The sequence below is a fragment of the Schistocerca piceifrons genome, chromosome 3 (assembly GCF_021461385.2).
Source record: "Schistocerca piceifrons isolate TAMUIC-IGC-003096 chromosome 3, iqSchPice1.1, whole genome shotgun sequence".
Classification (NCBI taxonomy): Eukaryota; Metazoa; Arthropoda; class Insecta; order Orthoptera; family Acrididae; genus Schistocerca; species Schistocerca piceifrons.
In genome coordinates, this window is record NC_060140.1 from 668,138,456 (window position 1) to 668,165,389 (window position 26,934).

Below are 26,934 nucleotides of genomic sequence, written 5' to 3' on the forward strand. Positions count from 1 at the left end.
AAGATTCCCCGTCAACTCTCGTACATACAAGGTACCGGGGTGAATAAGCTTCACTGCTATCCTTAGCCTGGCGTTCTTCCCATGGTGTGGGCAGGGGGGGGGGCGGGGGACGATTTGGGATCGTATTTCTTAGCATTGACGTTAGACCTTGACCGCTTAGAGATTGCCGGTATTTGACCACCAGCCAGAGATGGCGTCTATGCTTCATGGTGTGTCATCCGCCCTGATGCCACCCACTCCGACCAGGGGCCCTCCCCACGGGCGCCACCCAGCTGCAGCAAAGGCCACCTGGCAGGATGGCCATTGCTGAGAGTCCCGATGCCCCAGGGTGACAGGCATGTACTCCTTGGCATACGTGGGGAGTTAACAGCAAAGGCATAAGCTGAGCAATCCCTGTGTGGTCAGGGGGCTACAACAGACAGGGTACATGGCGGCCCCACCAGAACGGACTGGCTACGACGGTGAGTAACAGGCGCAAACGAGCTAAGAAGTCCATTATCGTCGACAACGCGGAAAGCGATACAGCACAGAGGATGGAGGAAAACGCACCCAGGAGGGTGACCTCGCCCAACAGCTGGAGAATGAGCGGAAGTGCAGATCCACGACTACGAAGGATGCGAGAGGTCTCAGTACATGATTGACACTACGCTCCATGTAAGGCGCCCTTCCTGAATTGGCTCGCTCTTCGGGAAAATTTTGAAAAATAGAAGTCAAATCCTACAGGGGACCATCACATCAAGGCCGAAACACGTGACACCTTTTAGTCGCCTCTTACGAAAGACAGGAATACCTCAGGCCTACTCTACCCCTGGACCCTCAGGGAGGTGCTGCTCAGACAAAATGTCAGAAAATATCATATTAAAAACGGAAGAAAGAGTGCTATCTCTCCTGTACCGCACCAAATCTAATATCACTCCATCGGAGTCCAAGGGATAATCAGGTGCCACCGTTGCCTTCATCTTGGCCTTCAAAGGTGACACATTACCTGGAAAAAAGGCACTCCAGAGAATGACAAGCAACAGTATGATGTGCGGGTGGTGAAGTCGGAGTCGCGAGGAACTTACACGCCTGATGATGAAGTTCAACAGTCAGTTATATTTCCACACTATACGTGGTGCCAATGGAATACTCATTCAGGTAACAGTAAGTTGCACTAAATCGTATGTGTATTTGAACTTTTCGAAAATTCTTATTATTGCACCTCTATACTCCATACGCTTCGACTTTATTAGAGAAACATCAATTATAGCTGATTCGGTTACATATTATTCTCCATATGGCAAGGTATGTGAAGTCTACTGTGCAGTCTATAGCACAAGACTTGGGTGATACCATTGTGTTTATTAGGAGGCGTTAAGACTGCGATTGACGTCTGAATCCCAGTAATGCCTCCCACAAACCTGGTGTACGTACTCATCAACAGTGAATTGTCTGCTGTGAATCATGTCACGTACTGCTAGTAGTCACTGACTTCAACGCATGAATATCTAAAAAGCAAGGAGCCTAGAATATGGAATCTTGTGAAACAAGCGTAAACGCTGTAACTTTTTATTTGGAGACAGTCTAGCAAAGCATGGTCAGTATATCGTATGTGTGTCTATATTACGCGTATCTTATGTGTACACATCTATCGTATGTGTATATATCTTATATTCGACAGGTGAGGTTCACTGTCACCATGAAACCACTTCCATGAAACTTACTAAAAGCGTAAGCTGCACTAACAGATTACAAATTATTTTTGGTCAACTAGGTAAATGATTCATAATTGTCAATACTACAGTCTCTCAATTCCATCTTGCTTAAGTGGTGTAAATCGCGCCACAGGTATTTGCTTGTGGCAGAACTTGTCGGTTGATGGTCTGCTCGTATATTTGTGTGTTGCAGAGCCTGGGGAAATGCTGATCAGTCTCGCACCGACAGAGGCATAGCTGTATGACGATTTACTTGGCACTGCAAAGACTTATGTGAGACGTAAATAAAATCAGAGTAAGAAGTACAAATCGATCATTTGACAGTGGCTATAACACAAAACAAAAAACGTTTTCGCCTTGTTCTAATTTTGTGCAAACTTGTACTGAACTGCACGTCACACAAAATTGCTTACAGGCTACCATTCTGTTACGAGATAGGAAAAAAAAAGGCTCTCCTTTCTGCTGAATGGCTCCCGCCTTAACACAAATATAAAGATATAAGTCAACTGCGATGCGAACTGCTGAATGTTGCCTACGCGTTAAAAAGACTGAAGAAACAATACGATTCTGTCTGGTAGTGGATTGTCTGGCGGTAAAGTGAGAAGTGACTTGCTTGCCAAAAGAACAAACTAGAAAGCGCATTCTGCTGTCCGAATGGCAACGAACGAAAGGACTAAAACAGAAAGATTCACCCTTAATGTGTCAGTGAAGTGCTGAAAATGCTGTCAACTTATACCAGATATAAAGGAGGATACGCATGTTAAACAATTATAACGAAGGGTTGCAGCTCTTTAACTCTGCACATTAATTTACCTGTTAAAGTGGCTACGAAAGAAAAATCGTCATAACAGGAATACAAGAGCAAGAGTGACAAATACATACTAACGCTGATTTACGATTCTTTGTTCGGCAGTAACGAAGACTAATTATAGAGATTAATTAAGCTGGTCAATTGTGAACAGTTTTGAGTACTTACATTAAATTAGTAAACCTCTTGAAATATTTATTTTCACTAACAGCTTTGAATCCTTTGAGGTTCATCGTCGTAAAAGACGTGCAGGTGTCATAGATAATTACACCTAAAATATCGTTCTAGAGCCAGGGGGAGGGGGCTGGTGTGGACCTAACTTCGCAACAAAGGCGGCATAAATGCAAATTTGTCGTACGTTTTGAACCTAACAATTCCGGGAAGTAAATGATGTAGCTTGTGACACGTGTGGCTTGTGTGAGTTATATGGATTAAAGCAGGCGAATAGTAACTGTGAAGTCAGTACTTTTGTAATTTGCCACTTGCAGCTCAGATTAGTTGTATTTCCGTCACAAATGCATTATCAGTAATTGTAAACACATATAATAATTATCCTAAGTAACGCAGTGCCTTAAGACAACGGTAATGAAAACTGCCAATGGAATATTGGTACCAGGGCCATATGCCCGCTCCCTGACTTCCTTCTCCCCACCCCCTCCCTCCCCTGCACCCCCGCCCCATAAAACGCTACGCACGGAACTTTAACAATGATATGACTCCTATACGCCTCAGTTGGATATGATCCTTAACCCTATAACATTAAAGGGGGGGGGGGGGAATATTACACTGTTACTAAATCATCGTAAATTTTACCACTTCCTATTTTATGTGGTAATTAATTACAATATAAGGTCGTCAACGGTATGTCACGTACACAATAAATACAAAATGTTCTGTTTACATTCTGTAATGATAATACAGACTGGTGGGAACCACGACTTCGTACCAACTGCAATCGTAAATTTTGCGGGGTTTTAGTAATCTAGGGTTAAATTGCTCAAGAATGGAAGTCATAAATTTGGAAATGTTTTATAAACACTGCAAAATTACGTATGACAACTCATGTGAAGAAAAGAAAGGAGATACAGACAAGCTGAATAAATGTTTATGGCTGTATTTAATATACAGTGTTTCTCATACCGAACGTCTCATCAAAACATTTGTCTGGAAGAAAACCGTGAAGAGTGGCGATACTAGACTTGTAAAAACTGAATATTCATATCATGTTGGCATAGAAAAAATCATACATTAGGTATGTCAAAAGGAAAATTTTTACTTACGCGGCTAGAAAGTGTAAGAAAATAAGTAAAAATATGTGTGTGTGTGTCGAGTTTCAGCTGGGATTGGTAAACAATGCGATGCAGCGACGACAGACCGATGAAGTCTTCAACATGGAGGAAAGTGCCTCAAGAAATGACCAATGTATCACATCACTAACAAAAAAAGGAATAAAACCAAAATCGACAAAATAATGGGATCTTGGCGTAAAAAGGGAGTTTTGGAAAGAAAAACGAAATGAGAAAATTCTGGAATACAAAAAACGCTGATGAAAAAATGAAGTTAATAAACAATTTGAGGAATTCAACAGAAAAATGGTATTTTATCGCCACTTGCAGTAGATCTGTGCAGACATGCTATAGACTATGAGCCAAGTCACGACAGAGAAGAACAAAATCACTGTCCTAGATGTCGCGTTGGCCAAGGTCGCAGACTTCTGGCAATTGCTCAAAATCTGCAAAGATAGTGGGGTACCAGTAACGAAAACGCGTTTGGTGCTGTTGGAATCTCTTGGAAACCCGTATGTAACGGCGTCTTTTAATGCGCAAGATCTGACCAAACTGTATTCACTCGAGGCAAGAGGCGGACAGTTGTGGGTTCGCGCATCTCTGGGCTTAGAGTGAAAGTGGGAACCGGCAGCCGGCTGCTTGAGAACTCATTGGTCAGGTGTTCTATCTCCCAGTGAGAAACAGACCTCAACTTTTCGAATCAGTTAATATAGGGTGGCATCAGTGATAGCATCACTGACTAAGACCGTTAAATAGAACTTTAAGAAAGGTAGGAAAATACTTCTGCATATCAAAGATGACAAAATAAAAATTTCACTATATCCTAGTAAACATCAAGTATTTAGTTCTGGGGACAAAGGTTTGTGGCACAAATGGATAAAATTAAAAAGCATCGTTCGATACGCTCTAGACAAGTATGTTCGGAGCAAGGTTTTAGGTATGAAAAAGACAGTGGTTCAATAGCCGTGTTAAAAAGTTGCTACGTAAGCTAAGGGAGCATCACAGATCTAAGGTAAGTCAAAACCTAGCTGACAAACAGAAGCTGAACGATAGGGGACACATCCGAAGGACACCAATATTCAGTGAATATCTATGTAAAATTTTACCAGCCGGTCTGGCTAAAAGCCCTGAGAATTTTTCGTCCTATGTAAAATCAGTAAGTGGATCGGAATAGTCTATTCTGTCGCTCAGTAGTCATACTGGCACCAAAATGGAAGGTAACGGAAACAGTAATACTGAATTAGGTCTTCCGAAAGTTCAAACGGGGAATGTCTTAACACGGTATCTTCTTGCAATTATCGTTTGAACGCGGGACCAACAGGGGTAAGTATCGCGGTATAGAAAATCGACTACTATCGCTTAGTGGTGAAAGGGCATTTGGACCAGATGAGATACTTCTAAGATTGTGTAGATGTTATGCGAGACATTTACCTTGAGAGTGAACTGTCAGTCGCTTCAACGTTCATCAATCCTCAGACTTCCTGCAGTTCGCTACGGTCTTGTGGTGTTACTATTTTCATATGAACAACCACGCCTTCTACAAAAAGCCTCACGGAGCTTTCGATGTTATCCACTAGATCACCATGAGGCTGTTTGCGAATGATGCGTTTGTCCGTAAGAACGTATCAATACCAGAAGACTAGCAAAGTACAGGAAAACCTATTTAAGATTGGTGAATGGTGAAGGGAATACAGTTGGCTCTGAACGTAAATAAATGCGACGTATTGCAAAAACAGAAGAAATCCAATTGCTGGGCACATTAGCTAACGCATATACCTACGAGTATTTATCTAGAGCGACCTAAAGTGGCATGACCAAATAAAACGAATACTAAAGAAAGCAGTTGTCAAGCTGAGATTCATATGAAGATTCTTAAGTAAACATAGTTCATCTACGAAAGAAGTGTCTTGCAAGGAACTTGTTCGGTCGATTCTAGGGTACTGCTCGATAGTCTGGGACCCTTACCAGATAGGACTAATAGAAAAGACAAGAAAGATCCAGCGAAGAGCGGTGCATTTCGTCTCAGGGTCGTTTGTCGGCGTGAGAGCGTTGCAGATATGCTAAACAAACTTCAGTGGCAAACGCTACAGGAGCGGCATTGTACATAGAGTAGTGTATAGAACAGGGCATTTTATACTTAATGTGGTGTGTAACATACCATTGGAAAGTTAATAATTGTAATTAACTAATGCATAACCTAGATATTATGACTACCTTTGAATAAAAGGTTTAGTTGTGAACTTTACGTTGGTTTAGCAGCAATTTAACATTTTCCCTCTTAGTGTTCTAGAACAGACTTGTGTTTGGTGTACATTACTAATAAGAGCGTGTAGTGTTCTGTTGGGGAGAGAGGTAGACCTGGCTTGCGGTGCCTCCCCCCCTTCTCCTTCTTCTTCTTCTTCTTCTTCTTCTTCTTCTTCTTCTCCTCCTCCTCCTCCTCCTCCTCCTCCTCCTCTCCCCCCCCCCCCCCCCCCCCCCTCAAGAGCACTACACGCTCTTACTAGGAATGTACACCAAACACACTTAACCTAGAACGCTAAAGGGGGAAAAATATTACAGTGCTACTAAACCATTGTGAAGTTCACTACTACACATTTTATTCAAAGGAGGTCATAATATTGAGGTTATGCATTATTTACAATTATCAGGTTTACAATGGTATGTTGCATACAAAATTAAGTACAAAATGTCCTGTTTTATAACTGCTGTAATAGTAAATTTTACGAAGGTTTAGTGATATAGGGTCAACACAAACCATGAATGAAAATTGCCAAAATAGACGGAAAAAAATCATTCTGGACCACATAGCTGAAAAACATCGTATCATTTGGAGATGAAAGCTCTTTGGTTTCCAGCCGGGTGTCAGTGCTAAAATAAGACGTTTCTGAGAGTGTCATACTCGTTATCTTCTGCCGCATTGAAATGTTGTGGTATTTTAACACTGACATCCTGCTGAAACCCGAGAGCTTTTCATCACTATTATACGCCGAGAAGTCTACATTCACACTTCGTACCGTCTCAGTGGAAAGAACAGCTAAGCCAAGTAGTCTACTGCAAACGCTTGTAATTTTGAAGGCTGGATTAGTGGAGTTAAATACTAGGGCACAGTTGTCTAACTAGCTGTGAATGGGAAAGTTTAAGACAAGGCTGCGATGTTTCCGATTGTGGAGCATACAGCATACAGCTACAACGTAGGAAGAGACGGGGATCAAAACGAAATTAGTAAATTGACGACGAAATAGTTTTTGCCTTCGCCGAAAAATTTTATAAGGTATCAGCTGTCATGGAAAAAAGTGTATCCCACTAATTCAGAGACTACAGCTTTCGATCATTATAATAAAGGCAATAATAATTACAGACGGATCATATGAGCCGGCCGGGGTGGCCGAGCGGTTCTAGGCGCTACAGTCTGGAACAGCGCGATCGCTACGGTCGCAGGTTCGAATCCTGCCTCGGGCATGGACGTGTGTGATGTTCTTAGGTTAGTTAGGTTTAAGTAGTTCTAAGTTCTAGGGGACTGATGACCTTAGAAGTTAAATCCCATAGTGCTTAGAGCCATTTGAATCATATGAACATTATTTGAGTACATAGCTTACTTAAACCTTAATTATATGTAGTAACAATGAATGTGGCAGCACATATATTACCTGCTTTGCAAATTATCCCCAAGAAAATTATAAATCAACCGTAACTTAAGCTTGACAAAATGCGTTACGCCACTGTAAGTCAAAATACTGATTAAAATACACACACACACACACACACACACACACACACACACACACACACACACACACACTCACTCACACACACACACAAAATACTACATACACCTCATAAAATACGGTCGACCATTCTCAGTGCTGCAAATCACTACCATGTTACGTTTATAGGAGAGAATCGGCTTTCTATGATTACAAGTTTCTAGTTAACGTAACAAGCACTCTAAAACAGGGGCTTTGAAGAACCTGTCTACGCAACAACTTATTGTATACGCTACTGCATGTTTCTAGTAAGCATGGAGTCACATGACGCTGTTTCACTCAAATGCATGTACGTGCTGGTCGCAGATATTGCATGAATACTTAAAACAGAAGGAATGTCGCAGAAATGTCATTAGGAACCATATAGGCTACTTAAGTTTCCACAACAAGGGAATTTATTTTAGCATCAGTGCTCCCTTTTTCTACACACTTAAAATGACTTTCAATATATTCAGGAAAGGCTATTATACAACAATGAATATACTTACATAAGACTTGATACACTTTCGCTCTTCCATTAGCATTAATCAGAAAATTTACACAAGAAAGTAGCAGTATTCTCTATAGAAACTTTCAACTGTTCGTTCCAGTAAACAATCATTGCCTGCACAAAATAAAATTCCGATTGTTATAACAATCTTAACAGCAGTTCATTATTTCCAGAAGGTTGGATTGATGCGCAGCCTCCGCTCAAAATTATTATACCAGTTACGTAAAGCGGATAATGGTACGTAGTTCTCATCTATTGCAGGAGTAACCTGTTGCACAGATAGGGTAAAACTCGCGACGTAGTTCACGAAGTTTTCTATCATCTTCTGTCCGAATTCCACAATTGGCTTAGTCGTTCTGTCAACAGCACGGGACGCTTGTTCTGAAACAACCGTTAAAGGCTCCACAGATATTCCGATTTGAGCGTGATGCGACATTTTCTGTTCTCCAAATGAGAACCCCGCGAAGTTTTTAGGGTTATCTTTCTTGAGGTCAGCAATGCTGAAAATGGCAGACGGCTTGTCGTTTGATATGTAGCCCAGCAAATGCCATGTGGGTGGAGCTTCTGCATCCGGCCAGCTGAAGTAGACGAGTCCCGCCGTCTCTGGGGGAAACGGTTGGGTGCCAGTGAGGAACACGACGACGTCTGCAACAGAATCTGCCTCCATCACCGTCGTTGCAAACTTTGTTTCACCGCATTGCTGGAAGTCTGTCTGCACTAACTTTCCTGACGCAATAACGCCGAACATTTTCACGGTTCGGTTGAAGTCCTAGTTGCCACAACACTTCGACGAGCAGCCAAACAGAATACTAGAGGCGACTTACCAGTAAACAGCACGCCCAAAACAAAGACTATATCATTCGTCAGAGGTTATATTGCGACAGCAGCTAAACAGAGACGTTTGTTAATGCGTGTTTCGCTCATAGAGTAGAAATATCTCTGGAGTGAGCATTGCGTCCTGCGCATGTTGTCAACATTAAACTGGAATTGTCACGTGATCTAGGGACGACGTCGATTGCTTAGCACCAATTCGCGTCCGCCATCAGGTAACGTCACGTCTCGTCAAGTAACACCAAAACATTCTACAATACCTTTCGAATGGAGGCATTCGCACAGGTCGTCAACGTAACGTCACGTCATTTCACGGTACGTCAAGGTTTCTCGGGAAGAAAATTTTAACGGTACCAGTCTGTTAACATCTTAAGTTAACCTATTTTCACCGCGCTCATTCTCCTTATAATAGTTGATTTTGTACTGTTGTTTCTTCATAATCTTTATTTTATAATAGCGCTTTGTTTCAGTGACAAATTGGAGATGTTCCATGACGACTGGGATGTTTTTTCCACTTTCTTACACAACCGAGGTCGTATATATGAAGGCGAAAAGTTATTTAGGTTTTACGATAACACAACGGCGCTGACGCCCACAATGTATATGTATAAGAACATAAGTAGAAGAAAGCAAATTCCACCATACGACATTTTAAGCAAAAAAAGTCAGCTTTAATGAAGGAGTAAAATACAGTTGTTTATGCCGTTATTAATTACGTAAGAAAAAAACATAATGGATAAATTTAACAGGCTTCATTAATTCGTTTGAAGCTTTCTTTGATGTGTACGAATGTACATATTTTCCCTAGCAAATAATTGTCGATGTTTTGAAACGTTGTCTCACTTCTCAGTAATTTACCAAACATAACTGATCAAGAACATAGGTTATAAAGTTTGCTTCGCCCATTGACAAATTTTGTCATTGTTAGCTCCTTAGTTCTGATACTACATCTACATCTACATCTATACTCCGCGAGCCACCTTACGGTGTGTGGCAGAGGGTACTTATTGTACCACTATCTGATCCCCCCTTCCCTGTTCCATTCACGAATTGTGCGTGGGAAGAACGACTGCTTGTAAGTCTCCGTATTTGCTCTAATTTCTCGGATCTTTTCGTTGTGATCATTACGCGAGATATATGTGGGCGGTAGTAATATGTTGCCCATCTCTTCCCGGAATGTGCTCTCTCGTAATTTCGATAATAAACCTCTCCGTATTGCGTAACGCCTTTCTTGAAGTGTCCGCCACTGGAGCTTGTTCAGCATCTCCGTAACTCTCTCGCGCTGACTAAATGTCCCCATGACGAATCGCGCTGCTTTTCGCTGGATCATGTCTATCTCTTCTATTAATCCAACCTGGTAAGGGTCCCATACTGATGAGCAATACTCAAGAATCGGACGAACAAGCGTTTTGTAAGCTACTTCTTTCGTCGATGAGTCACATTTTCTTAGAATTCTTCCTATGAATCTCAACCTGGCGCCTGCTTTTCCCACTATTTGTGTTATGTGATCATTCCACTTCAGATCGCTCCGGATAGTAACTCCTAAGTATTTTACGGTCGTTACCGCTTCCAATGATTTACCACCTATGGCATAATCGTACTGGAATGGATTTCTGCCCCTATGTATGCGCATTATATTACATTTATCTACGTTTAGGGAAAGCTGCCAGCTGTCGCACCATGCATTAATCCTCTGCAGGTCTTCCTGGAGTACGTACGAGTCTTCTGATGTTGCTACTTTCTTGTAGACAACCGTGTCATCTGCAAATAGCCTCACGGAGCTACCGATGTTGTCAACTAAGTCATTTATGTATATTGTAAACAATAAAGGTCCTATCACGCTTCCCTGCGGTACTCCCGAAATTACCTCTACATCTGCAGATTTTGAACCGTTAAGAACGACATGTGTTCTTTCTTCTAGGAAATCCTGAATCCAATCACAAACCTACATTTTATGCATATTACGGATGGTGACTCAAAACCTCAATTTCGCCGTTCAGTACTGTGTTAAGCGACTTGACGAGATACGACATGAAAGACATTGTAAATACATGCTGACGTGAAGCTTCTGTGACGTCATGCTCGTTCATTTTGCTCTTCAAAGCCAAGAGCCCAATTTATTTCAAATATCAGACGTAATCTTCTATGGTGCCTGCAAACGTCTATACTAAATCCACAGCACTTACGAAGGGATTCTGTCTTTACTAGCGATATGACAACATTCAAAATTTATAGGACAAATGTCGCACAAATCTACGGCGTCCCGAGATCACATGAGCATTGTGGCAACGTATGTTGACAACACAAAATCAATTCTGCGCTTCTGAATGCTCACTCCAGAGATATTTCTACTCTATGGTTTCGCTACTGATTGTCAGTTTTTTGCCTCTGCATTCGTGCCAGCAAAGAAGACTTACTTTGCAGAGTATTTGAAACATTAGGGCCTATTTATTGCTTATTTAAAACGGAAAATAACATTAAATCCAGCAAACATTATTTGCACCTTTTTGTAGGTTTCTCCACGGATCGATTTCTTAATATTGTTTCGTGGTTTTTCAATCGTTGTATATTGCATAACAAACGTGAGACTCTAGCCTGAACGTATTGCAATTACTGGAAACTTTTATTGAGAAATTATGAGGCTGAAAAACTAGCAAAAAATGCACAACTGCGGGATACGATCGGATGGCGTGTAGCTAAACTGCGCCACCACTAATCCATGTTGTATTTTTATTATTTTGGAAGCAACGGCGTTATTAAAAAGGATGCACCAAAATCACGCCAGAAAATTGTTTTACGCTTTTCATCTGCTCTGAAATTTCTGCACTGTCGTCGAATAATCGAAAAAGGTTCTACAGCTACGTCTACATACTATATACAGGATATATAGAGGACAGTTTCCTTAGACCAAAACAACAAAAAATTCTAGTAAACATAGGCACTAAAATTTATGCCTTAAGAAGTATGAGCCCTTCTTAATCTTAGATACTGTGAAACAAATCTCTTTTACTGCAAGTTCTTTGCGTTCCATATTTCAGAAGAAGATAGTACGGACCAAAACAAGAAAGAAATACAGTAAATGTGGACTCTGCAAATGCCCATCGTTCTTAAAATACGCGTTTTAGAGTCCATGCATTTTTTTCTTCTTGTGGTCCATACTACCTCCTCCCAAAATATGGAAAACAAAGGACTTGCAGTGGAAGACACGTATTTCACATAGCGAAGATGAACGAGAACTCGCAGCTCTTAAGGTGTGCATATTAGCGCCAATGTTTACTAGACATTTTTCTCTTGTTTAGGGGTACGGAACCTGTTCTCAGAGTCCGCGAAGCTATTTTAGTTACATCTTGTATACTCCAAAAGCCGCCGAACAAAGCATGGTGTACGCTACATCGCATCGATTATTACTGATTTTGTATCGTATTCCATTCGCATCTTGGGCGAGGGAAACATGACAGTATGCTTCTGTAGGTGCCTGATTCCCTTATGTTATTCTCACGATCCCTACTCGGGATATACGATGCTGACATCAGAATGATAGCACAGTCTTCTTCGAATACAGGTTCTATGATTTATCCAACAGAGTTTCGCCAAAACTACGTTGCCTAGGTATCAAGGATTCCCATTTAAGCTTACCAATCGTTTCTGTTAAGTTTTTGTACGGACTAGAGCAATCAGATGCGATCTTGGCAGCGCATCTCTGAATTTGTTCTCGCTGCCATGCCCGCCATCAAAATGACTTCAAAGGCCAGAACAGCATTCTGTATGCGAAATGTATGCGATTTCGTTTGCAAACGCACTGCAGTTTCTCAGAACCTTTCCAGTGAATATGAGTATTCGCATCACCTATTCTAATACTGATTCTACATGATCGACCCTTTTCATATCGCTTGTTAGTATTGCCCCTGAATACTGATATAATGTGACGCGCTCAAAATGTTCAACACTAATCTTATATCCTTATTCTCCGGAGTTATTTCTCTTTGTCATAAACATTATCTTATATCTATCAACATTTAAAGGGAACTACCATTCATTAGACCAAGTGGAAATTTTGTCCAGCTACTTCCGCATTTTACTGCGATCGTCCAACAACGATAATTTCCTATACAACTGCATCATCCGCGAATGATTTCATCGTGCTGCTGATCCATCCTGACAGATTCCGACGATTGTACAGAGTTATAGTCAACCTCGCGTAATGAGCGTTACAGAAAGGTAGTTTATGTCGTGAAAATATGTTGACGTACAAATTCTGAGACTTTAAGTCGAACAGCTCAATTATGGGACAGAAAATTAGACTCACGCTACCTGGAGGAACGACCTCAGCATTCGCCTGCTGTGTTTTAGGGAAACCATGCTAAACCTAAATCACGAGGGCCGGATGGAAATTTCAACCTTCTCCGCCCAATTCAAGTGCAGTGACTCAACGAGTACAAGAGCGCTTTATTTAAAAAAAAATCACCGTGAAATAAGTTATAAACCTACATTATTTATTTGTTAGCTTGGTAAGGTGACAACCAACAAGGTTTGTGCAGTCTCTGTTGATATTTGTTTACAGAGCGAGACTATTTTTATGTGTCCGGTTTTCTGTTTATGCAGCTACATTACTTTTTGCGTGTATCAGATTTTTTTATTCTTTAATTTCATATATCATAATTGATGTTTTTCGAAAGTTTGCAGCTGTGACATTAATTACTTGAAAAGATAAAACTCTGCATCAGTTACGTTATTTTCAATCATAGCATGAAGCATTTAGGAATTTAATTATAACTTGAAGTGCTAGTATTTACTCAGAAAATCTGGTAATTTAATTTTTTGGATGTTTTGGACGCTAACCGTAGAAAATAGTATTTCTTATACATCTGCTTACAGATATTGTGTCACCTTCATCGCGCACACTCGCGCAATGCAGCACCCACGCTCTTTCTTTACGTAAAATCTTAACACCGTACGAAGATTTACAACAATATTACTTCCCAAAGATCTGGGATACAATGATTTTTCGTAAAGAAACATTGTGAGGGATTGATTTTCGTGTATGTTAATTTATGCGCAATGAAGGAGACACAATATCTCTAAGAAGATGCACAAGAAATACTATTTTCTAATGATAGCGTCTAAAAAAATTCCAAGAATTATATTTTCAGAATCTCCGATTGCAGTAGATTCATGAACAGACGACTGGATAGCAGGGCAAGAGAAACAGAGCAACACACATATGCAGACGTCGCATGAAGTACTAATGTAAATAGTACCACTTGAAAAAATGATTGAATTCATGACATGCATCGTGCTATGTTTGAGAAAGATAACTGGCGCAGTGTTTTATTATTTAAATCATTGCAGTGCTCTTTTCGTGTAAACTGAAAGTGGAAGAGGGAGAAAGTAAAGCGAAACGAAGGAACTCGTGATGTCAGCTGGATTGGGAGTCAGCGGCGCCTAGTGAAAATGTATTCCAGACTGGGATTCGAACTAATGATCTGATACATTCTAGGGAGTTGCGCTAACCGCTGTGCCACGGGGACACTGCGTTTATAACCTTTCCGCCGACTGTCTCTGTGGTGTCACCGCCAGATACTTGCTAGGTGGTAGCCTTTTAAATCGGCCGCGGTCCGGTAGTATACGTCGGACCCGCGTGTCGCCACTGTCAGTGATTGCAGACCGAGCGCCACCACACGGCAGGTCTAGAGAGACTTACTAGCACTCGCCCCAGTTGTACAGCCGACTTAGCCAGAGATGGATCACTGACAACTACGCTCTCATTTGCCGAGACGATAGTTAGCATAGCCTTCAGCCACGTCATTTGCTACGACCTAGCAAGGCGCCATAGCATTTGATATTATTTTATGAAGCATATACAATCAAGAGCGATGTTCTACAATTGTGGATTAAAGTTAAGTATTACATCAACTCCGTACTTTATTTGCTACTATTAATTCCTTTAACTGTTCCAGACCTCACGCCAATCTGCGTGACCTTTCGGCTTCCTCTCATTGTGACTTGGCTGTCTTGCCAAGTCACAACAGTCTCGGTACACCCCTCCGTCGCCCCACATTCTCATCTGGCGTCACCTATCCGGAGAACCCGTCCATATCTTCCATGCTCGCTGCTTTGACGTTGTCGCAGGAGGTCGAATGTGATTGTGCATTCGCACTGAAAATGATGGATCCATAGACAATCGTGGTGACTCAATTATATGAACGCATGGTGTCTATTCATTCGGACATATAGTGAAGTTCATATAGCATTCACATTCAGATAGTATAGTTCTCTTCTGTTAACGATGAGTTTAAGCAATGTATGGTAATAATAGAATGATGAACGAAATCCGGAGTTTAAGCAATGTATGGTAATAATAGAATGATGAACGAAATCCGCCATGGCTTGTGACGGAGGACGACACAGGCAAAATTTAAGGTGAATGCAGAATCCAACTGAAATGAATTACAAGTGATTCAAACTATCAACAACAATGCATCCCTATTTCGCAACAAATCAGCTCCATGGTTTTCCAACCACTGTACATCGTTCTAACTCCATCATTTTTTTCAAATTAATATCAATTTTCGGTGGCAACGATTTAATGGCACAGACGAAGTGGTTGTGACTCTGAGACCGCGTCCTATGTAGCGACAGAAGCGGCCGACAGCGCGTAACACCTTCGGATGACAAAACACAACCGCAGTTTTACTTACGGAAGAGTCCTTCGTGAGCGATGTTCATAGCGTGCCTGTTCTCTGCTACAACTAGCGGCTTACGAATTCAGACGTGTTTGAGTCTCATCACTGTAGCACGCGCGACAGTCAGATCAACAGAGACGAGTCTTCTCGGCAAAGCAGTACAGGGGACGCGCCGGCAGCTATGAAATACTTATCAAGCGATTTTAAGAAAACTATTCGGTGGAAAAATTTGATGCTTCCCCTTCTTACAGCTCGATATCCTGGCTCGGTAAAGATCTGAATTTATTTTAGTTATTCTTCATAGGTACCGTGCTGCACGAAATTAAGTAAATGACTGCTCCAAACTTTTAAGAGTTAGCAGAGGTAAAATTGCGTTGCGTAGACTTTCCTGACAGTTCATGTTAGGCCACACATTGTTGCTTATGAAATGTAACCAGTGTATCGAAATTGTATTTCAAGTTGAGAGCGGAATGGTATCTCCTTCCGTTTTCGAGATACTGGTTGCTATAACCGCGGACAATCCGCTCTCGGCGTGTCCGAATCCTTTCCTGCGCATCGGACACCAAGTGGTCGTAAAACTTGTCGTATCTCGTTAATGCTTCAAGAAATCGAAAACAGGTTTTCTGGAAATGACAGCACGCAGAAAGGACCTATTTTATCGTGTGATTACCACTCGATACGTTTTTGCCAAATGTTAAGCAGAGCGAAAAAAAGACTTCCTATAAATTACGCAATGAGTTTTTGCCCGAATTTTTATAGCCAAACAAAGAAATATTTATTTGCTTGAGCGTAATCGGGGTAATTAAGGGAAACTTAATTACTGAGATGAGGAAAACTTGATTATTTCACGAAAATCTGCTGCTAACTATGTAAATGAAGTGTCAAAAAGTTCATATGTTCAAGGCCTGGACATCTGGTGCACAAAAAGATAAATTGTTGTAATATTCAACTAACAGAAGGCTTACTTCGAATCAAATACTAAATTTAGGATTTTCGTGAAAGAAGACGTTAGGAAGGCAAATGAGGTATCAACAAGATCATGCTTTCTGAATAAAACGTGAAAATAGAAAAATGAAAGAAATCGGTCAAATATTTTGTGAAATGATTTTTCTAAAAGCTATAAAACAGATCAGACAAACATTTGACATGCCTTTGAACAAAGCTCGAAATCATGTACAGAAAAAGAGCTGTATCAAATGTTGCACTAATGTTTTTCCTTTCATACTTTTAGACAAATGATCTCACAAAACTTTTGACATTCTTTTCAAAAGTTTTGTATGCTTTACTTACGAAACCCATTTAGGTTATGAAAAACACTCGGCCTTAACATTAACAGCTGATGAATCCGTTCCCATCAATCAAATATCAGTAAAATTTCATGGTTGTTCATTGTATTTTTTTGGGAATTAAATGTGTGTGATGTACTGACACAGGTGTGTATACACTTAAGGATTAAGCGCACTGGCAAGACCTTAAAATATACTTTGTGATGCGGTGTAAACAGTACACGTAAAACTTAATATACAGAATTGTAGCTGAGTCAGTTAGCCCTCGAACGGGCGCGCTGTCGTAAAAAGTACAATAGCAGTGGTTTTCATGCGCAGTCGATGACTTAATGATGTTCTGACCTTGAGCTATTGCGCCTCCGCTTCCATGTATTCAGTTGTTGATGTTTTCTCGACAATGTTAAATCAGCTCTGTTTCTTTGGTTACCTTTCTCAGTTTTTTTTCTGAATTATGGGCAACGAGATGTCGAAAGTTGTAAAAGTACATCACCTGGCTGCTGGTGTAACAACTGCAAACTTTGTTCCGGTATTCAATATGCAGACGTAAGCGTAATAAAAAGTTAACTACACTTATTTTTTATTTTGTATAGATGCACATTAAATGTTAATTTGGTTATATTTGCATCTGAACCTATTTATTCATGTCATTTCTTTTGATGTTTTATTTCAGATCAAAGGATGTACTGGACGAAGAAATTCGCAGACTACTCGAAGAAAGTGACGATGAAATCTGTCCAGACTTTTCAGACCTGGGGGAAAGTGAAGTGGATTTGAGTGATGAAAACGTTGAATCTGAGGAGCACGACAGTGAATCTGAACTGGAAGGCCAGGATGGTGATCATCTCAAAGAGGCAGCAGACGTGCGAGAATTTTTTTATTGAAAAAGACAAAGTTACGCATAGCTGTAAAAGCGAGTGCGCTAAAACATCAAAAGCCAAGAGAAAAAACACTGTGAAAATTCTACCAGGTCCGAAGAGAAATGTGATAAATATAACTGATGAAGCTAGAGCTTTTCTGAAAATAATTGAGCTTGACATTATTGATGAAATCGTAAACCACAGAAATACGTATATAAATAGACGGTTAGGCACACGTCAAGTCTCTCGCGGAAGAGATAACAAAGGGCGCAGATGGAACAGGAATGCAACTGCTTAGGGCTGCAGTGAGCTACAAAAGGTTTCCGTTTCTTATATGATGTATGCGGTTTGACGACATCGAAACGAGGAACGACAGGAGAAAAACTGGTAAGTTGGCTGCAATTCTTACAGTATTGGACGCTTTTGTTACTAACCATCAAAATTCTTACTGCCTGAGTGAATTCACCACAATAGATAAAATGCTTCACCCTTTCAGGGGCCGCTGTGGATGGATTCAGTACATACCCAGCAAACCAGCTAGATATGGGTGAAAAAATGCAGTAATCTGGGGATTCACTGTGGCGTGCAACCAGAAGGGCAATATCGCGTATGTAATGCTCCTGAGGACATAGTGGAAAGACTTATGGTACCTGTAGAAAACTCTAATAGAAGACTTACAGCTGACAACTGGTACACAAGCTACCTCCTTTCTGAATCTTTGCTGCAGAAGAAAATCACTTGCATTTGTATAATGAGGAAGAACAGATGTGAAATTCCTCCAGAATTTCTCCCAAACAAAATAAGAGAAAATGGATGTACAATGTTTGGATTTCAACAGGATAAGACCTTAGTTTCATTCGGTCCTCGTATAAACCTGAAATCATAGCTGACTACAATGTGACAAACGGTGGAAATGTGTGCCTGTTACTCAGTTTCAAAAATTGCAAGGAGGTGGCAATTGGCTATTTTTTCATTTTTTTGAACATTGCTGCATTAATTTACAAAAGTTGTTTTCCTACACAAAGCCAGAGGTAACTTCACGTAGGCGTATTTACCTCAAGAAGCTAGCAGAAGGTCATACGAAAGAACAACTCGTGTCTATAGTTCAAATCATTAGCAGTCGATATCACCGTATTTCTTACCCAGTTTCGTTCTGATGCATCGACTTCTGAAGATCAGCACCTTGAACTTCCAGCAAAAAAACGCGGGACGTGTATCCTTTGTGGACGTCAAGAAAATTCATCCACATCAATTAAATGTAATAGAGGTAACAACTTTGTAAACAGCACACTAAGAACGATTTTGTCTGTGACAGGTGTTATGAAAGTGAACATACGTGAGAATAATTGGTTAAATTGTTATTAAAACAAGTACAAGAGAAAAATCTGTTGTTATAAATCTTGAATATACTGAATGTGAACTGCTTGCTTCAGTAAATATAATATTCTGTTCAGCACATGGAATATTTTGTTCAGCACATGCTTGTTTTTATTGAAAAATGTTCATGTCGTAAATTTTACAACACGTTCCTGGAATAGGCGCGCCTGCCGGAAGGTTAAAACATCAATCCCAGTTATGAGCCGAAGACGCTACCATCAAACCACAGATACCCCTCAGGGAACAGCAGTCATTCTCTTACATTTATGGTAAAGTCATTCTTCCGCACTTACCGAAGCTATTGATCATGTAAGAAACAGTCGTCTTTAATTTACTGATGAGACAGCCGAACGCTTTTCTGCTCATCCACGTACATTCTAAGAATTTTTCTGTCGATCTTCGTAGTTGATGATATAAATTATGAAATTCTCCGTGAAGATTCCTCCCTTCATAATTTCATGCACCGCCATCCTTTACGCCTTATTTTCCTAAGAAAAGCTAATAATGTAGCCTTACTCCCGAGCTACAGTGTCCTACAGTTTAGGGGCTCAGTGATAGAGAAACAGCTGGTCTGCTCCAGCGGGAGAAGATCTCTCGCACGCAGGGCAGCCGAGGGTATCGCCGTATGCTGCCGCTTGTTGCTGGAGTGCCGCGTGTGCAGACGTCACTCGCTGTCGGTCACTTCTGACGCCTACGCAATACACGGGCTACGGGAGCGCTCTCATGGCCTTTTTCGAAGACAAATTGAGAATTCAGCTCCAGGATGAAGTAAATGCATCACTTTCAATGAAGACGGAAGTGACGTGTGCGTTTTGAACTATCTAAATCAGTCAACGAAGAAGCTATGAACACTTTTGCAATACTTTCAGTAGAGTTTTCGCAGCTGTCAGCAATGCCGGGTGTAATATTTGGAACTTGCCTATAGCACACAAGATTACCACTGAAGATCAGACTGACTGTATGACACTAACGTGCCGTGAAACACGCTAATGTTACCCTCTGAGAGGATTTCGAAGTTGGACAGCGCGTGTGTCTAGTGGACAAGGGTATCGGACTATAATTTCGAATTTGGTGAAATAACAGAAAAACCAAACGCACTTTAAACTTGGGAGTCAACGAAAGTGGTAAAATCATAAAAGAATGAATAACAATGAACGGTCGCCAGCCCTATTAGGCATTAGTTTGGAAACGTTTATTTGAGAAAATTAAATATTGGTTATTGAAGTTACTTTTGTTGAGATTTCCCTTTGAATAGCAAACAGGATACAAATTGACACAGTGCGCTCTGTACTGTGTGTAGCAGCAGTTACCAATAACACACACACCAGTAAATTATGGGGAGCATATTTGCACCAAGCCCTTACTAATGACAGCCACACTCAAGAGCATTACTTAATCAAATACTGAAATGTCACTGCATGAAGTGCAGAACTAAATTTGTACATGAGGGGCTTCTATCTTGACCGACATGAAAAACACAAATAAAGATGAATAACTTCATAAATACTCTGTTTAAGCTCCTCTACATATAGCAGTTTTCCTCAGCAACAGTAATAGTTAATTTTTTCCTAATAGGTGGAGAATGTGATGGGGACCCATAGACTAGTATAGTTTCACTAGTTAAAGTTCTTTGATTTTTACAATAGTAAAGACTAACTTTAAAAGATAATTATTCACTTAAATTACTTTGCAAGACAGTAAAATACAACACAAGGCTTAATAAACTTCAAAAGAGGAACCTTTCATGAAGGGTACCAAAAATACACGTTCTTTAAAAATGTGAGTAATTTTTCTTCTAACAATACTACCGTAAATCTGCTCATTAAAGATTTGTATGTACATGAACCTTAACTACCTGTGAAGCAGGTATTCTTTGTAATAATATTTACACAATCTTGCACTGTAATCCTATAAAACTATTTTTTATTATCAACTAAGGATACTTTAGCAAAAGCCTTCACTTTCCTATTAATTGATTTTTGAATTTTTTGTACTTAAACTTCCTAACTTAACAATTTCACTTGGAGTAGTTCATGAACTTTTACTGCCCCTTTTACTTTAGACAAAAAATCACCTTTAAACACATGAATGCAAGATTGTTCATTTAAATCAGGATACTCGGTTTTAGTAGCACTTGGGTGAGGATCCTGCGTAGGTTCGTCATCAGGATTGAAAAAATGGTTTCTGACACGAATTTATGTTTTATTTGATTATTATTGAAACAATACACAAAGTAACTGGGCCATGCCCATATACATTACTTAACTGAATGTACGAAGTCTGTAGATCAGTGGCGAAGATTGGTGGCAGGCCCAATGGCGGCTAACTGTACTCACCGCTCTTGATGTGCGAATGCTCTATAAAATCTCTTCTTGACGTCGTATTTTCAACGTATTAAATCCATTCCGTTATTCCTTGAATACCAAATAATAGCCAAATCTACATCCGAGGCAAATCCCTTCTAATGCAGCTTCCAATAGCCTCTCTCAGCACCGTCGAGGTGTACCGTGCTAAGGCTAGCCACATACTGCGTGCCGTTCACACAAAGGAGCCGCTCAGCTCGACCGCGAAACCCACCTTTTACATCGCGCCATTCCACTTCCGTTGTGGAGGGACTTTCCTACAGTGTTACAAATACAAGTGCCCTAAGAATGAACCAGCTTTTAACAAATATACTCTTTATATAAACATATTCATATTATAATTATTTAAAATTTCAACATATCTTTTGCTTTTTTCATATATACATTACAAAACTCTAATTTTCTTGCCATACATCAAGGAGTTTAAACAACATATAACACACACTTCATAAATTGCAAATACACAGTTACATAAAATAAACCTACTCCTAATCGATATAAGTTTTACAAGAGGTAAAGGAAGCAGACTGCTTTACTCACACAGCTCTAAGAATGTAGACTCAGTAGCTGTATGTTAACATACTTTTTTGAATCAACAGATCGCCTCATAGGTGTGAGGCACCAACTTATGTTTAGCAGTAATCAGGCTTACGGAATAGTTCCATCGTTGTCAGAATTGTCTCGCACTGTCTCCGTTCGTGTTTGTTTTGAATACAGTCAGAGAGAGTCCCTTTAGTCAGCCATAGTGCCAGTAGTGCTAGTGTTTGTTTTCAATACAGTCCAGAGACAGGTAGTGCTATTTTCATTGTTTTCTACAAGAAGTGGCTAGCAACCACAGTTTAGTGAATAAACAGTCGCCATTAGTGAATTAGCAGTCTAGTTAAAGGTTGATTTACTCTCTTCAGTAAATTGATTCCTTAGGATGGATAGGATGTGTGACTGCTGTGTACGGACGCAGGGGGAGCTGGCCACCGTTCGCGAACAACTGAGCGTGTTGATGGCCGCGGTCAGCCGTCTTCTGGCTGCTGCCTCGGAGTGTAGCGGCAGTGGGGAGTCTGGTGCGTCGCAAGGTACACCCCAGGTGTTACATGTTTCACCCACTGTCCCTGCTGTCGAGACATCTTCGCGGGTACTGTGCGCGGTTGGGCCACCCTCTCCCCAAGGGGAGTGGCGGGTTCAGCGGCGTTCGCGGCGCACGAGGCGGAGGGTAAATGTGGAGGCTGGCCGTGTGGCATCGCCCGCTCCGCCTGTGAGTGGACATGTGGCTGCTCCTTCAGCAAGGTCCGAGCAGGCACACGGGGGGAGGGGTTTATTAGTTATTGGGAGCTCCAACGTTAGGCGGATGATGGAGCCCCTTAGGGAAATAGCGGGAAAGTCGGGGAAGAAGGCCAGTGTTCACTCTATCTGCTTGCCGGGGGTTTTCATCCGAGGTGTGGAGGAGGTCTTACCGGCGGCAATAGAGAGCACTGGGTGCACCCGACTGCAAATTGTTGCTCATGTCGGCACCAATGACTCCTGCCGTCTGGGTTCAGAGGTTATCCTCAGTTCGTACAGGCGGTTGGCGGAATTGGTGAAGGCGGAAAGCCTCGCTCGCGGGGTGAAATCAGAGCTAACTATTTGTAGTATCGTTCCCAGAACCGATCGCGGTCCTCTGGTTTGGAGCCGAGTGGAAGGCTTAAACCAGAGGCTCAGACGATTCTGCGGAGATCTGGGGTGCAAATTTCTCGACCTCCGCTATCGGGTGGAGAAATGTAGGGTCCCCCCGAATAGGTCAGGCGTGCACTACACGCCGGAAGCGGCTACAAGGGTAGCGGAGTACGTGTGGAGTGCACATGGGGGTTTTTTAGGTTAGAGAATCCCCTCCCTAGGCCCGACAAGACGCCTCCTGAGACGGGGCAAGGTAGGAGCAGGCAAAATGCAACAGGGAATAACAATATTAATGTGCTAACAGTAAACTGCAGGAGCGTCTACAGAAAGGTCCCAGAACTGCTCTCATTAATAAACGGTCACAACACCCATATAGTACTAGGGACAGAAAGTTGGCTGAAACCAGACGTAAACAGTAATGAAATCCTAAACTCAGATTGGAATGTATACCGCAGAGACAGGCTGGACAGTGAAGGGGGAGGCGTGTTTATAGCGATAAGAAGTGCAATAGTATCGAAGGAAATTGACGGAGATCCGAAATGTGAAATGATTTGGGTGAAGGTCACGGTTAAAGCAGGCTCAGACATGGTAATTGGATGTCTCTATAGGCCCCCTGGCTCAGCAGCTGTTGTGGCTGAGCACCTGAAGGATAATTTGGAAAATATTTCGAGTAGATTTCCCCACCATGTTATAGTTCTGGGTGGAGATTTTAATTTGCCGGATATAGACTGGGAGACTCAGACGTTCATAACGGGTGGCAGGGACAAAGATCCAGTGACATTTTTTTAAGTGCTTTATCTGAAAACTACCTTGAGCAGTTAAACAGAGAACCGACTCGTGGCGATAACATATTAGACCTTCTGGTGACAAACAGACCCGAACTATTTGAAAAAGTTAACGCAGAACGGGGAATCAGCGATCATAAAGCAGTTACGGCATCGATGATTTCAGCCGTAAATAGGAATATTAAAAAGGGTAGGAAGATTTTTCTGTTTAGAAAAAGTGACAAAAAGCAGATTTCAGAGTACCTGTTGGCTCAACTTGTCTCAAGTACAAGTAGTGTTGAGGATCAGTGGACAAAGTTCAAAACCGTCGTACATTATGCGTTAGATGAGTATGTGCCAAGCAAGATCGTAAGAGATGGAAAAGAGCCACCGTGGTACAACAACCGAGTTAGAAAACTGCTGCGGAAGCAAAGGGAACTTCACTGCAAACATAAACATAGCCAAAGCCTTGCAGACAAACAGAAATTACGCGAAGCGAAATGTAGTGTGAGGAGGGCTATGCGAGAGGCGTTCAATCAATTCGAAAGTAAAGTTCTATGTACTGACTTGGGAGAAAATCCTAAGAAATTTTGGTCTTATGTCAAAGCGGTAGGTGGATCAAAACAAAATCTCCAGACACTCTGTGACCAAAATGGTACTGAAACAGAGGATGACAGACTAAAGGCCGAAATACTAAATGTCTTTTTCCGAAGTTGTTTCACAGAGGAAGATTGCACTGAAGTTCCTTCTCTAGATTGTCGCACAGATGACAAAATGGTAGATATCGAAATAGACGACAGAGGGATAGAGAAAGAATTAAAATCGCTCAAAAGAGGAAAGGCCTCTGGACCTGATGGGATACCAGTTCAATTTTACACAGAGTACGCGAAGGAACTTGCCCCCCTTCTTCCAGCGGTGTACCGTAGGTCTCTAGAAGAGCGTAGCGTTCCAAAGGATTGGAAAAGGGCACAGGTCATCCCCGTTTTCAAGAAGGGACGTCGAACAGATGTACAGAACTATAGACCTATATCTCTAACGTCGATCAGTTGTAGAATTTTGGAACACGTATTGTGTTCGAGTATAATGACTTTTCTGGGGACTAGAAATCTACTCTGTAGGAATCAGCATGGGTTTCGAAAAAGACGGTCATGTGAAACCCAGCTCGCGCTATTCGTCCACGAGACTCAGAGGGCCATAGACACGGGTTCACAGGTAGATGCCGTGTTTCTTGACTTCCGCAAGGCGTTCGATACAGTTCCCCACAGACGTTTAATGAACAAAGTAAGAGCATATGGGCTATCAGACCAATTGTGTGATTGGATTGAGGAGTTCCTACTAGATAACAGGACGCAGCATGTCATTCTCAATGGAGAGAAGTCTTCCGAAGTAAGAGTGATTTCAGGTGTGCCGCAGGGGAGTGTCATAGGACCGTTGCTATTCACAATATACATAAATGACCTGGTGGATGACATCGGAAGTTCACTGAGGCTTTTTGTAGATGATGCTGTGGTGTATCGAGAGGTTGTAACAATGGAAAATTGTACTGAAATGCAGGAGGATCTGCAGCGAATTGACGCATGGTGCAGGGAATGGCATTTGAATCTCAATGTAGAAAAGTGTAATGTGCTGCGAATACACAGAAAGATAGATCCTTTATCATTTAGCTACAAAATAGCAGGTCAGCAACTGGAAGCAGTTAATACCATAAATTATCTGGGAGTACGCATTAGGAGTGATTTAAAATGGAATGATCATATAATGTTGATCGTCGGTAAAGCAGATGCCAGACTGAGATTCATTGGAAGAATCCTAAGGAAATGCAATCCGAAAACAAAGGAAGTAGGTTACAGTAGGCTTGTTCGCCCACTGCTTGAATACTGCTCAGCAGTGTGGGATCCGTACCAGATAGGGTTGATAGAAGATATAGAGAAGATCCAACGGAGAGCAGCGCGCTTCGTTACAGGATCATTTAGTAATCGCGAAAGCGTTACGGAGATGATAGTCAAACTCCAGTGGAAGACTCTGCAGGAGAGACGCTCAGTAGCTCGGTACGGGCTTTTGTCAAAGTTTCGAGAACATACCTTCACCGAAGAGTCAAGCTGTATATTGCTCCCTCCTACGTATATCTCGCGAAGAGACCATGGGGATAAAATCAGAGAGATTAGAGCCCACACAGAGGCATACCGACAATCCTTCTTTCCACGAACAATACGAGACTGGAATAGAAGGGAGAACCGATAGAGGTACTCAAGGTACCCTCCGCCACACACCGTCAGGTGGCTTGCGGAGTATGGATGTAGATGTTGTATGTAAACTCATCTCCGCGAAACAGTTCGGTTGTCTTGATTTGCCTTGTAACTGTGTAACGTCTCTTACTCTGACCAGCGAATGTTCAATCCTGCATCCAATAAATCCATACTTCAACGCCCACATGGGGCCATTGAACATATGAACTCCGTCAGACCTGCACTTAGGACATAATAGAGCCTACTCCCATCCAACTCTCATCACATTTACGTTTGTGCCAGACTTATTGTCCATTTAGCGTGTGGACTAGTTGGTCTTACAACCTAGCAGCCTAAACGGTTCTTTTATTTTTTTTATATTTTCCATAGTGAAGTAGGTGGAGCTTTGCATAAACAACTAGGATTAGAGATCAAATCTATGACCAGGCCAGTGGTTTAGGGTTCCTGATGTTTCCCTAAATCTTTTCAGGCAACTGCTAGGACTGGCCCTCGAAAAAAGCCGCTCTCCCGTCCTGCATGTTCTTCTTCTTCTCTTCAATCTTCCCACCTGCAGTGTAGTATGGAACCAGGCATTTCTGTCTTTATCGGCACTTCGTAGGCGCGGAGGTAAAAAAAGAAGGGAGTTATCATCGCATCACAAACTTGAAGTTGACGTCCGCCATTTTGCATAGCCCAAAACATAAGATTCACCGCATTTCTACCTCCATGGTTCACTGTGGCGATACTTCCCGTTGACGTCACTCTGATGCACCATGCCCAGTTTCGACCGTTGGAGATATCTATCGATTTTCGTGGTCGTATCTCAATTAGCATCTGGTGCTTCGATTGTGTGGAGACA

The 26,934-nt window shown here is 41.6% G+C and overlaps 1 protein-coding gene across 1 annotated transcript; it reads right to left on the bottom strand.

Annotated features, from left to right (window-relative positions):
- Positions 1–8,205: 8,205 nt before the first annotated feature.
- On the bottom strand, positions 8,206–8,790 carry LOC124788953 (protein OPI10 homolog). Its single transcript, XM_047256241.1, has one exon. It carries the CDS (start codon positions 8,788–8,790, stop codon positions 8,206–8,208), a length of 585 nt encoding a protein of 194 aa, XP_047112197.1.
- Between the last annotated feature and the right edge of the window lie 18,144 nt (positions 8,791–26,934).